We start from the raw sequence: 14723 nt of genomic DNA, 5'->3' as shown, positions 1-14723 counted from the left end.
TTTAAGTTTGGTGGCCTGTATATAACTCCTATTATAGGATTATTTGATCTTTCGTTTAATTCTATCCAAATAGTTTCTGTATGTGGCTCAGTTTTGATTCCTTCTTTGAGACTACATTTCAAATTTTCCCTAACATATATGGCTACTCCCCTTCCTTGTCTAATATATCTGTGTGAAATAGTTTAAATCCATTTATTTGATATTCAGCTAATAGTTCTCTATTTTCTACATTCATCCACGTTTTAGTAAGTGCAATAATATCTATTTTTTCTGTGCAAACAAGAGAATTTAACTCGTTTATTTTGATTCATAGACTTCTACTATAAGTTTAATATTCCCTAAGTGATTGTTTGCATTCTTATGTCAAGGAGTGTTTTATACTGAAGTTTAGAGTTACAGACGTAGGCTGGATTACCTACAGATGTATGTGTTCTAGGACTGATAGGGTGATCGATTGATCATTGCTGTGTATCAAGGAACATTTATACTGATATATGTTATTGCATTCACATGCTGATTTTCCTTGTACAAGTTTATATATATATATATATATATATATATATATATATATATATATATATTCTCTTGCTGATAGTGCAACAGTGTATGTAGACTTGATCTACTTGAGGAGATTGATAGTATCAGGTGGGGAACCAGGAGATAGGATACCACTTGATAAGCTGATGAGAGAGTTCTGATGGTGTTGGAGTGCAACCTGATTGTAATAGTATAGAGTATAGGATTCGTTATTATTATATGTGTGTATGTATTGTGTATGTGCTTTGTCCAGTAAATGCATTCCAATTTGTTGGTGTTTGCCCTTGTCCTAGTGAGGCTTCCCAGGAAATAGTAAAGGAAGAGAGAGAGAGAAAGAACCAAGAACCACCGCTGTGGACAGGGTAGGATGGAAAATTAGTAAGTCAAAGGGGGATTGAGATTATATCACATAAGGAGAGAGTGGAGAGTCACAGCGGCTCGAGTGGGTGTGTGCATGTGACAACGAGGCTAAGTGTTGGAGCCGCATCCCCTAAGCGGGTGACGTTGAGCCCCTCTCAAAGAGCCAGAAGCGCCTAGTGTGATCTCCTAGTGAGGTATAAGCACTCCACCGAATTGTGGGTTGGGTTGTCCGTAAAGAAGGATCAACAACACGACAACACCACCAACCCACAAACTATAATAACAACCATTCATTCCCAACACTCTTGGAAGAATGCCACATATGATCGGGATTCCTCCCTTGCTCCTTACTAATTCTATGGCTTTGTTAAATTTCTGTATCTGTTCCTCACCCCTAACTCGTCCAACATCCTTACCCCCTGCACTAATACAAATAATGGGTTTGTTTCCATTTCCCGTCATAATATATTTCATATTGTCAAATATATCTGCAATTCCAGCTCCCAAATAGCAAACCCTTAACTTGTTCCCCCCTCATCTCTGGCACAAAACGCCCTGTCTAAATACCACACCTGGGAATCTCCCACAACCAAAATTCTCTTAGGTACCTCCTTAACTTTCTGAGCACTTTGAGGGGCCTGTGATTTGTTGCTCTTCGTTGATTTCCCTTTCGAGTGAACTGCAGGCTCACCACATCACTCGTCTTCCAACACGAGTGATGTGGTGAGGGCCACACCACATCACTCGAGGGCCACAAGGACAGGGGTCTTCTTAAGACCCCTGTCCTTTACGACTTTCCACGTCGAGGTCTTTTTAATATTGGTCTCCTCCTGCGTTTCTTCTCGATGTTTCAGCTGTCTTTGCTGAACAGTTACCTTTGTTCTTATGTTCTTATGATCATAATTACATTCTCTACAAAGACGAAGAATTAGGAGGATACATGATAGAGGCTGTGCAAGTGGATGATTGTACATAACAAAGTGGGATATTAATTGCCTATTAAATGTTTTAACACGAGACAGAGCACGAAATAATGTGTATAAATTGAATATGTTTAGATTTAGGAAAAGACCTGGGTAGATGCCGGTTCAATAACTGGGTTGAACATATTTCTTATGTTCAATATGAAATCTTAGCTAGAACATGATCTTAAAACATGGGAAACAGTAAGGTAATACCTCGTTAAGAAAAAGGAGCTCAATGACGCCATTGTACATTTGGCTTATCAGAAGGCGGTCTTTTAATCCCTGCTTGACATAAATTATGAAAATGGGACATAAATAAACTATAACAGAAAACGTACTTTTTCAAAAAAATGAAGATTGACTGACATCATTGATCATTAGCGATGTGTGTGCAGGGTCACCGGGGTAACGCAAAAGACACAAGACAGGGGCCGACCTTTTAATCCACTTGAACAAAATTTTCCATGTACTTGATGGCTAGCAATCACTCACTGGGGTAACGAAAATGGACCCGGATGGGAGGCGTCCTTTTAATCTCCTTGAGCAAAATCGCAGCGGTCAAGAGGGAACCTTTTAGTCCTCCTTTTTGGAATATTATATATGACCGAAGGGAGAGGATGATAAGTGTTACGATAAAATGAAAACATCCCCTACGCCATTCCTAGCCTGGCAGGAAAAAAATTGAAAATACCCCCGGGCATATCCCCGACCGAGGTAAAAAAAAGATGAAAAAAAACAGGACCATAGACTGCCTGTTGTGTTTCACGGAAAAAAATCAGGGGCCATAGACCAGCTTGGGAGAAACATTCAAGAAAACCCAGGGGCCATAGAGCAACCCCTAAAAATATCAAAACGGTCACTCTATGGCCCGGTTTCCACTACTGACGCTACGCCTCAAAATCATCTCAAGATAACCTCTAGATATGGAGGGTCCTTCTTCCTAAGTTTTGTAGAACCTTTCCTAGCAAAACTAAAGCGTTAATCTCTTTTACAGTTTTGAAACGCCTTTTCCTTGATCACTTTTCTTCACACTCCAGCTCCATCTTCCTCTTCACAGATGGGTCTAAGTCTGCTGGCAGTGTAGGGTACGCCGTTGTTTTTCCTGACTGCACCTGTTTGTGTCGCCTTCCAACACATCTTTACGGCAGAACTTTATGCTATTTTGTATGCTCTTCGTGAACTGCTTTCTCACTGCCATTCTTCCTTTGTTGTTGTGGTTGACTCTCCGAGTGTCGTCATGGCTCTGGAGTCCTTTAATCGTGTCTATCCTGTGGTCGCCGAAATTCAGTATCGGCTTATTTCCAGAAGATTTAAGATCGTCGAGATTTTCTGGGTTTCCAGCCATATTGGTGTTTCCTTAAACGAGCGTGCAGATGCTGCAGCTAAGGAGGCTATCCGCACTTGTCCTATTTTCTGCAAACGTTATTTCTTTATTTCGACTTCTACTCTGTTATTCAGTGCTCAATCCGTGCCCATTGGCAGGACCGCTGGTCTTTTGTTACTGGTAACAAGCTGCGTGCTCCTAATGGTAGTGTTCATATGATACCGAGATTCTTGGGAGAAGTCAGGGTTCCCTTTCCGTGCAGTGCAGCTCATCGCTGATTATGGAGTCGAGAAGACACTTGTGGGTGTTTACCCTGATATCTGCTTAAGGCCATCCATATGATAATGGGTAACATTGTTGATCTTACAGTTTAAGCTTTCTCTGATTCTATCTAGTTTCTTACTCTCGGAAATTAAAAAATAATCAAGCTACCGAAATTGATGGCAAATAAACTCTCTTGATAATTGAAGGGTATATTTTCTACAACGTTTCGTTCCACATAGGAACAACTTCAGGTAAGGAATAAATTTTTAAGGTTGTTGTTGTTTTAGATTAAGCTACTCAAAACGAAATGTCCATGTAGCATAGACTATGGTGAGCCCGTAACTAACATTTTTAAAATTGATTGTTGTTCTAGATTTAGCTACTCAGAACGAAGTGTCCATGTAGCACGGGCTATGGTGAGCCAGTTAATTTTTAAGGTGCAAATTTTTCTTAAATACACATGTGAAGGAGGTGAAGTTGTATGGGGGGTAAGGGTAAGAAATCACACATAGGTAAAGAAATATGGGAATAATGGGGATGAATGCCAATCAGACATTGGGAAAGGCGATAGGTGGAGAGAACTCTGTTGAGATGGTATCCAGTGCTGTATGGTGAGGTCTGGATTTGGTCTTGGAAAGGAAGTACACCGTCCATGTCTACGTGAGAACCCGAGACAACACTTTCACCACAGAAGTTTGTTCTAAACCTACCAACATTGGAATGTGTATGACTGTATAGTCATAGCGGCTTAGTGCTTTTCCCGATAATTACTTTACCTGGAATGTGTATGAATGGTCACTCTGAATTCCAGGACAGATATGAGACTAGTGTGATAAACTAATTTTAGTGTGATAAACTCTATGGATAAACAATGAGTAAGGGGCTCAACATTTAAATATGTTGAGCCATTACTCATTCTTCCAACTGGCATGACATCCACAAGGAACTGGACAGAAGCCTTCATGTATAAACCCGTTGTTACTTTGTTTAACAACGAGTACACGAATGGAAAAGTTAACACCCAAATCTGAAGATTTTTATAAAAATTGCGTACCAGAGAACAACAACTCCTCTCATAAAACTCTATTACAAATTTACACTGAGCTCACAATACAAAACTAAAGTGAGAATAATTAAAAATATAATTTAAAATGGAGTGAAACCGACATCTCCAGACTAAAGATTATAATTCATTATTTACTAAAAAATAAAAAGGACTGCTGATTTAATACTGAAGAACAGCCCCAATGAACACTGTAACTGTCTCCTAAAAGCAAACCTTGGTATACCAATTTATATTCCTCAATAAAGGTTGTCACCTTCGATCTACTTATATTGGTATGACCACCACAAAACTTTCGAGATGACTGACCTGTCATCTGCAAGCTGGTGTCCCTAGAAACTGTATACAACGTGTACATAACACAACACTCGCTAGGAGCACATTAGTAGATAATTCAACAATCCTGGCATTCATAATACTAGAAGCTATGTTCATAAAAGTATAAAGACCCACCCCTAAATATACGGAGTAATGACTTCGATTCCTTGTCTACGCTCAGATCAAGACCTCACATTCAGGACTGGATAAAGACAACTCAACCGTCCACCGCCTTATCCAATGATTGATTGACATCCATAGCCATTATTCCCCTGTTTCTTTACTTATGTGTGATTACTTCACCTTCCCCCCCTTCCCCCCCCCCCCCCACCCGCCCCCCATGATACTTTTCTGATTGACAAGGAATTGTGCAGAAATATGCATTTGAAATTTTAGCAACGAACATGTCCTAATTATTGCATCTCTACCGGCAGGTTGGGATTCTGAAAAATATGAATAATTATTTAAGAAAAATCTTCCCAAAGCTGAGTCTGCCAGTTGAAGACCCGAAGTGCTTCCATGGGACCCCCTCACGAGATAATTTCTCCGCCCTCTACAGGAATCTTTCTGTCCGGAACTCTGCCAGCGGTAGAAATCTGGTTGACTCTAAGCTGCATCCCTATCTACTGAGTGAATCTGTCTATATTTACAATTACCCGTGTCCTTGGAACTTATTACTTCCACTACGAGACCAGCTTCGTCAGGAACTGGTTTTTCATGATGCAATTCTTAACAAAGCTAAAATGCATCTTAATCATGCCGTTAAAAGTCTTCTGAACAATGCTACGAAAAATATTACCATAATCACCGTGCACGTTCGAAGGACAGACTATTTAAATTACATAAAAGTCAACTATAAATTAAAACCACTGAAAAAGACTTATTTTCAACGTGCATTTAAATTCTTCAGGAACAGGTAAGCAGATTTGTCATTTTCATCACAGTGACTTAATACTCAAGGCCCTTAACAAATACAATTGGCTTATTCTGAAGCTATTTGTATAATTCTAATAAAAGTAATAATTACTGATTATTTATACGATATTAGTGTCTTTGGAAGTATCTAAGTGAATTTTTGATATGAGAAATTCCCAGGTGAGGTGTTTGGATGGAACTTTTTGTGGCAGAGATAGGGAGAACAGGTTAAGGGTTTGCTATCCGGGAGATGAAATTGGTGATATTGTTAAAAACATGAATGATATTATGGCTGGAAATGGGAACAAACGCATTATTTGTATCAGCACCAGTGGAAATGATGTAGGACGAGCTGGGAGTGAGTCATTGATACAGAGGTTAAAGACAGCCATAGAATTAGTTAGGAGTAAGGGAGGAATCCCAATCATATGTGGCATTTTTTCAAAAGAGGGAGTTTGAGATGAATGGTTGTCGAGGGCACTTGGTTTCAATTGCTTACTGGTAAAATATTGCAAATCAAATGCAATATCATTCATAGATAATTGGGAACACTTCTATGGAAGAAATAACATATATGCTCAGGATTGGGTGCATTAATCTAGGAATAAAGGTTGATGCTGTTGCCAACTCGTTGGAACCTGTGATTGGAGGGGTATGTTTGGGTTTAAACTGTTAGTAGATAGTGGTATAGGAAATGATATGGAGAAAGGAAGTAATAGAATTATGTGTTTGTGGAGGGGAAACAAATTGGCAAAATGAACAGGGAAAGAGAAAAGTCACAAAATAACAACACATATAAGGTATATTACACGAACAGAAGGAGCCTAAGAAACAAAATAAACGATTTAAATACTCTTGTCTGTACAGGAAGAACAGATATTATTGCACTTACCAAAACATGGATGAATGTAGAAAAATAGAGAACTATTAGCTAAATTTTAAATAAACGGATTTAAGATATTTCACACAGATAGATATATTAGACGAGGAGGGGGACTAGCAATATACTTTAGGGAGAATTTGAAATATAGTCTCAAAGAGGGAATCAAAACTGAGCCACACAAACTATCTGGCTAGAAATGAACGAAAAAGCTAAAAATCTTATAATAGGAGTTATATATACAGTCCACCAAACTTACAAAGAATGGAAGCAAAGCATCTATGGGATGAAATATCTAGAGCATCTAGATCAAACAGTATTTGTGTCATGGGTGACATCAATTTTAGTGGAATAAGCTGGATTAACAGAACAGGGAATAATGAAGCAGAAGATTTTCTAGAATTATTTGACGATTGCTTTCTTAAGTAACACATTAAGGAACCAACGCAGAAAAATAATATCTTAGACTTAGTGTTAACTAACAGGGGAAACACAAATTAATGAAGTCGAAAGAGGGAGTGAGCTAGGGAACAGTGATGACAAAGAAATCAAATTTAGCGTAGAATGAAATAGATCCGTAGGTGAAAATTCTGTTGAAGTGCCAGATTTCCGAAAAGCTGAATTTAATAGTCTAAAAAAAATTGGGTGAAATAGATTGGATAGTCTCGGGCATGAGGGGTGGGCCAGTCTTGGAGCGAGATGTAAACTCAGCAATGGGTGACATAAAAAGAAATTTAGATGTGGAATCAAAATATAACTTATTTAAAGATATTCTGAGCTAAGCAGAGGAACGTAGTATACCATACAAATTGAATAGATCGAATACTAATGACCCGAGATGGCAAATAAAGGTTCTGAAGAACCTTATAGGTAGAAACAGAGCTTGGTACAAAATTATTAGAAATTGGGAAGCCAGTTTAGAACAAGAATTCGTACAACTAGTTAGAAATGTTGAAAAAGAGATAAGGAGGGCAAAAAGAAACTATAAATTTGCATAGAAAAATAATTAAAGACAAATCCTAAAGTTTTTTAAGTTATATCGAACAATGATTAGGAAAAAGATAGGTCCATTAAAAACTGAGACAGGTAAGATAATGGATAATGACGAAGAGATGAGAAGTATTTTTAATAAATATTTTATCTCTGTATTTACTAGACAGGAACTTAACACTATGCCTTCAGCCGAACAAGTTTATGTGGCTGGGAGACGAGGACAGGTTGACTAGTTTAGCAGTTACCAAGGAGGATGTTATTAAACAAATAGTAAAACTCAAACCAAACAAATCCCCAGGGCCGGACGAAGTATTTGCCAGGGTGCTTAAAGAATGCAAAGATGAGCTTTGTGATCCATTGTCTAACATCTAAATAAATAAAAATGTAAATATTCGTTTGTTCGAAATCACTAATCTCCGAAAGTTCTTCACGGATTTCTTTGAAATTTTCACACAACTTTCCATTCGCTTCCGAGCGAGTTTTATATACATATTATATAGATGTCACGTCTGGGATGGGAAAAAACATGTTTTTTTTTTAAATCTGTGTTTTTCATGTGAAGGAAATCTTCGAAACCTCTTTACCGATTGCTTAAAAATTTTGACACAACGTTGCATTCATATAGGCACGTGTTTTTATATACTTACCATATCTGCCATATGCCATATCTGTGAAAGGTAAAAACAGGCTTTTTTTTTTAAATACACAGCGTCATATCATACACGTAATAGCACCACGCGCTGTACTAAATATATTATGATTCCATTTCAATGTTTCCAATTGCATTATTAAAATTAATTTTCCCAGATTGCGATTTATTTTAATTTTAATTTAATTATTTTGTGTGACACTGCATTGGAATTGAGCTGAGTTGTTTACCATACTGTTCATTTTGTGAGTATTGATGCCACACCTGTGACAGGTAAAAACATGCTTTTTTGAAAAACAGAGCCAACTGTTTGCACGTAAGAGCAACACACACTGTACTAAATATGTTACTAATTCCATTTCAATGTTTCTGAATTCATTGTTAAATTTCATAGAATTCGATTCATTTTCATTATTTTGTGTGACATTGCATTGCAATTGAGCTTTGTTGTTTACCATACCATTCATTTCGTGAGTATAGTTTATTTTTTCATTTTTTCCATTTCGTTTTTTAACTTTTTTCTTATATTTCAGTGATGGGAACATCAGATCATTCGATGTTCCCAATTTTCGTGTGGGAACATCAGATCATTTGAGAATGCAACAGATGAGGGAGTGAGGAATGGTGGGGAGGAAGAGGGGACAGGAGTGGGGGATGGTGGAGAGGACGAGGGTTCAGAGTAACGGGTAATGGTGGGGAGGACGAGGGGACGGGGGAGTTGGGGATTGTGGGGACGAGGGGACAGGGAAATGGAGAATGGTGAAGAAAACAAGGGGACAGGGGAATGGGGGATGGTGGGGAGGGCAAGGGGATGGGGGAGGATAGGAATGGTAGGGAAGACGAGGAGACAGGGTAGTGGGAGATAGTGGGAAGGACGAAGGGATGGTGGAGTGGGGAATAGTTAGGAAGACGAGGGGACTGGGGGGGGGATGAGGAGGAGGACTTGGAGACAGGGGAAGGTTGCTGTGGCCTGGTACAGCTAGTATTAAATAAATAATTACAGATAGGCAGAGTGCCAGAGTCATGGAAGGTTGCAAATGTGGTATCAATTTTTAAGAAAGGAGATATATCACTTGCGTCAAACTATCGGCCAATTACCCTAACGTCCATTGTGGAAAGTTACTTGAATCGATAATTGCAAATACAATTCGTCTTCATCTTGAAAATCATAAATAAATAAATGATTCACAATATGGTTCTACAAATTGCCGTTCATGAATAGTTAACAAGTGTTTTATAATTTTTTTCCTGCATAGTTGAGGCAGTTAATAGTGGTTAGATTTCTGATGTTCTGTACCTTCTTGACTTTAGCAAAGCTTTTAACATAAGAACATGAGAAGAAAGGTAACTGCTGAACTGTAACTGCTATTGGCCCATACGCAGCTGCTCCTATTTATAACCACCAAATCCCATGCATATACATGTCCAATCCACTCTTGAGACAATCAAGGGACCCCACCTCCACCACGCCACTGTTAACTGGTTCGACAAATCAACAAGCCAGTTACCGAACCAGTATTTACGCAGGTCTTTCCGAAATATAAACTTATCCAGTTTATACCCAATGTTTCGTGTTCTGTCTTGTGTTGATACTTTCAATACCATATTAATATCCCCTTTGTTGTGTTCGGTCATCCACTTGATAACCACTATCATGTCACCCCTAGCTCTTCGCCTTTCTGTGAATGCAATTTGGGCTTTGTTAATCTTTCATCATATGAGAGGTTTCTAATTTGGGAGATTAACTTTGTCATCATTCGCTGGACACATTCAAGTGAATTTATATCCATTCTGAAATATGGCGACCAAAACTGAACTGCATAATCTAAATGGGGCCTAATCAGAGCAAGATATAGCTGATGAACAACAATAGGTGTCTTGTTACTAACACTTCAATTAATAAATCCCAGTGTCCTAATTGCCCTATTACGAACATTTATGCATTGAATTTTTTGTTTTAAGTTCATACTAATTGTGACACCAGGATCCCTCATGCAATCCGACTTCGGATTCTCAACACCATATAGCTCGTATCTTGTAACTCTATCATCATTACCTAACATCAAAACCTCACACATGTCAGCATTAAACTGCATCTGCCAATTTGTGACAATTTTAAAACCCTATTTAGATCGCCTTGAAGTGATAGTGAGTATTTTTCGGTGTTTATTTCCCTCCCCATTTTTGTATCATAGGCAAATTTGGAAATGTTGCTACTCAATCCTGAATCTAAATCATTATATATATTATGAATAACGGAGGTCCCAGGACAGAGCCTTGATGAACTTTACTCACAACATTTTCCCTGTCCGACTTAACCCCATTTATAATAACTCTCTTTGCAAGCCACTGTCTACCATATTTAATAAATCAATAGTCAGGCAGAGTGCCAGAGTCATGGAAGGTTGCTAATGTGGTACCAATTTTTCAGGAAGGAGAAAGATCACTTGCATCAAACTATCGGCCAATTAGCTTAACGTCTATTGTGGGAGAAAGTTACATGAATCGATAATTGCAAATACAATTCGTCTTCATCTTGAAAAACATAAATTAATAAATGCTTCTCAACATGGTTTTACAAATGGTCTTTCATGTTTAACAAATTTGGTATATATTTATTCCAGCATAGTTGAGGCAGTTGATAGTGGTGACGATTGTGATGTTGTGATGATGAAAGACTGATTAAAAAGATAGAGGCTCATGGTATTGGGGGTGTTATATTAAGTTGGATTTGGGTATGGCAATATCATGCCCTAATCCCTCCTCCTTTTTGCCCTCCTAATCTCGTTTTTAACATTTCTAACCAGTTGTTTGAATTCTTATTCTAAACTGACTTTCCCATTCTTAATCCTTTTGTACCAAGCTCTCTTTCTAACTAAAAGGTTCTTCAGATCCTTTGTTATACATTTCGGGTCATTAGTATTCGATCTATTCAATTTGTATGGTATACTACGTTCCTGTGTTTTGTTTAAAATATTTTTTAATTAGTTTTATTTTGAATCCATAACGAAATCCGTTTTTACATCACCCATTGCTGGGTTCAAGTCTCGCTCTGCGACCTCCCCCGTACCCAAGTCTTTCCAATCTATTTCACCCCAAAAATTTCTTAGGCTATTAAAATGATCTTTTCGAAAATTTGTCACTTAAACAAAATTTTCTCCTACAGATCTTTTCCATTCTTCGCTAAATCCAATTTCTTTGTGTTCATTGTTCCCTAGCTCACTCCCTATTTCGATGTCATTGATTTGTGTTTCCCTATTAATTAACACTAAATCTAAAATATTACTTTCCTGCGTTTGTTCCTTAATGTGTTGCATAAGAAAGCAATCGTCAATTAATTCAAGAAAATCTCCTGTTTCATTATTCCCCGTTCTGTTAAACCTGTTTATTCCACTATAATTGAAGTCACCCATGACAAAAAATACTGCTAGATAATACTGCCTTAGATAGTTCATCCCATAGATGCTCTGCTTCCATCCTGTCTAAGTTCGGTGGCCTGTATACAACTGGCCAGCTGTAAGATTATTTGATTTTTCGTTTAATTGTAGCCAAATAGTCTCTGTGTGTGGCTCAGTTTTGATTATCTGTATGAAATTATATATAAAATTTTCCCTAGCATATATGGCTACTCGCCCTCCTCGTCTAATATATATATCTGCTTGAAATAGTTTAAATCCATTTATTTGATATTCAGCTAATAGATCTCTATTTTCTGCATTCATCCACGTTTCGGTAAATGCAAAAATATAATTTTTTTCAATGCAGACAAGAGCATTTAAATTGTTTATTTTGTTTTTTACACTCCTACTGTTAGTGTAATATACCCTTAGTGTATTGATGTTTTGTGGCCCTTCTCTTTCCTCCATCATTTAGCTAATTTGTTTTCCCACAAACACACACTTTTATTACCTCATTTTTCCATATCAGTTCTCATACCACTATCCACTAACAGTTTATATTCAAACAAACCCCTCCCAAAACAGGTTCCAACGAGTTTGCAACAGAAACAATCCCAGCCCTAGATAGATGCACCCCATCCTGAGCACACATGTCATTTCCTCCATAAAAGTGTTCCCAGTTATCTATGAAAGATATTGCATTTGATTTGCAATAGCTGTCCAGCCGGCAATTGACACCCAGTGCCCTCGAAAACCATTAATTTCAAACTCCCTTTTTTTGGAAGAATGCCACGTATGATCGGGATTCTTCTCTTGTGCCTAACTAATTCCATTGCTGTCTTAAACCTTTGTATCAGTGTCTCACTCCTAACTCTTCCAACATCATTTCCACCTGCACTGATACAAATAATGGGTTTGTTCACATTTTACACCATAATATAATTCATATTGTTAACAATATCACCAATTCCACGTTCCGGATAGCAAACCCTTATCCTGTATTTGTGCCCTTATTTCGGGCACAAATAGTTCTATCCAAATACCTCATTTGGAAATCTCCCACAACCAATATTCGCTTAGGTACTTCCTATACTTTGTGAACAGCTTGAGGTACCTGTACTCCTTCGTTGCCATCCGTTTCGATCGAACTGCAGGCTCCTTACCGCATTCGTCCTCCAACACAACGAATAAGTTAGAAGTCCTTAGGACATCTGTAGGCGGAAGTAACAGTCTCCTTATACCCTTGTCCTTTAAGACATTCCAGGACAACAACGTTCTATTGGGGCTTTCCTCATTTGCTTCTTCTTGAGTTTTTTTCGTGTCTTATCCCCTGCATCTGCCGTAGCTCCTCCCGCAGGGAATCCACCTCTGCACTCAGAGATCCACGTAGATTCACCAGTTCCTTCACAACACCTTCCATTATTACTATGATAGTACAATCGGAGCTCCAGGTAGCACACCCTCACGATGCGAATCCCTGCGCCTGACTAATGATTCCTCCCAATTTCGATGTCGTTAATTTGTGTTTCCCCGTAGTTAACGCTAAGTTTAAAATATTATTTCCTGTGTTGGTTCCTTGATATGTTGCTTAGGAAAGCAATCGCCAATTAATTTTAATTCAAGAAAATTTTCCGCTTCATTACTCCCTGTTTTGTTAATCCAGTTTAATCAACTAAAATTAAAGTCACCCAGGAAACAACTACGGTTTGACCTAGATGCTCAAGATATTTTTTCCCATAGATGCTTTGCTTCCATTCTGTCTAAGTTTGGTCGCCTTTATATATCTCCTATTATTAGATTTCTTGCGGTTTCGTTTAATTCTAGCCAAATAATTTCTGTGTGTGTCTCTGTTTTGATTCTCTCTTTGAGACTACATTTCAAATTTTCCTTAACATAATTGGCTTCTACTCCTTCTCGTCTAATATATTTATCTGTGTGAAATAGTTCAAATTCGTTTATTTGATAGTCAGCTAATAGGTCCTTGTTTTCTACATTCATCCACGTTTCGGTAAGTGCAATATTATCAATTGTTTCTGTGCAAACAAGAGAATTTAAATAGCTTATTTTGTTTCTTAGATTCTTACTGTTTGTGCAATATACCTTAAGTGCAGTGTTATTTTCAGGCCCTTCTCCTTCCCTGTTCCATTTGCCTTTTTTTCCCCACCAACATATATCTGTATTGCCTCCATTCTCTAATATCAATTCCCATATCACTATCTATTACCAGCTTAAACCGAAACAGACCCCTCCAACCAAAGTTTCCAACGAGTTGGCAACAGCAACAACTCCAGCCATAGATGAATGCACCCCATCCCGAGCATACATGTCATTCCTTCAATAAAAGTGTTCCTAGTTATCAATGAATGATATTGCATTTGATATGCAATATTTGTTCAGTCAGCAATTGACACTAAGTGCCCTCGACAATCATTCATATCCAACTCCATTTCTTGGAAGAATGCCACATATGATCAGGATTTCTTCCTTGCTCCTAATTAATTTTATGGCTGTCTTAAACCTCTGTATTAGTGCCTCACTGCTAACTTGTCCTACATCATTTCCACCTGCACTGATACAAATACTGGGTTTGTTCTCATTTCCAGACATAATATCATTCATGTTGTTTACTATATCACCAATTCCTGCTCTGGATATCAAACCCTCAACCTGTTCCCCCTATCTCTGGCACAAAATGCTCTATCCAAGTACCTCACCTGGGAATCTCCTACAAGCAAAATTCGCTTAGGTGTTTCCTTAACTCTGTGAGCACCTTGATGGACCTGCGCTCCCTTCGTTGCCTTGACTTTCGAGCGAACTGCAGCCTCCATACAACACTCGTCTTCCAGCAGGGTGAATGGGTTGGAAGTCTTTATGACATCTTTAGGCGGCTTTGTCAGAGTCTTCTTAAGACCCCCCTGTCCGTTACGACATTCCAAGGCGAAGACTTTATACTGCTGCTCTCCTCATGTGCTTCCCCTTGACGTTGTTTCGTCTGTCTTAGCTCCTGCATCTGTCGTAGCTCCTCCTGCAGGGAATTCAACTCTGCCCTTAGAGCTC

At 38.3% G+C, this 14723-nt stretch overlaps 1 protein-coding gene across 8 annotated transcripts in view; it reads left to right on the top strand.

The window, feature by feature from the left end:
• Nucleotides 1-14723, top strand: part of LOC123769133 (galactoside alpha-(1,2)-fucosyltransferase 1) — a 263820-nt gene that overhangs the window by 161951 nt on the left and 87146 nt on the right. For all 8 annotated transcript variants that reach the window (XM_069309807.1, XM_069309808.1, XM_069309806.1 and 5 more), the window contains one exon: nt 5266-5747. In XM_069309807.1, coding sequence (XP_069165908.1) covers nt 5266-5747 — 482 coding nt within the window. The remainder of the gene's footprint in view (nt 1-5265; nt 5748-14723) is intronic.

This window comes from Procambarus clarkii, chromosome 66 (genome assembly GCF_040958095.1).
Source record: "Procambarus clarkii isolate CNS0578487 chromosome 66, FALCON_Pclarkii_2.0, whole genome shotgun sequence".
NCBI classification, from domain to species: domain Eukaryota; kingdom Metazoa; phylum Arthropoda; class Malacostraca; order Decapoda; family Cambaridae; genus Procambarus; species Procambarus clarkii.
The sequence above is the reverse complement of the archived record's forward strand: the minus strand, read 5'-3'. Positions and strand labels throughout refer to the sequence as shown.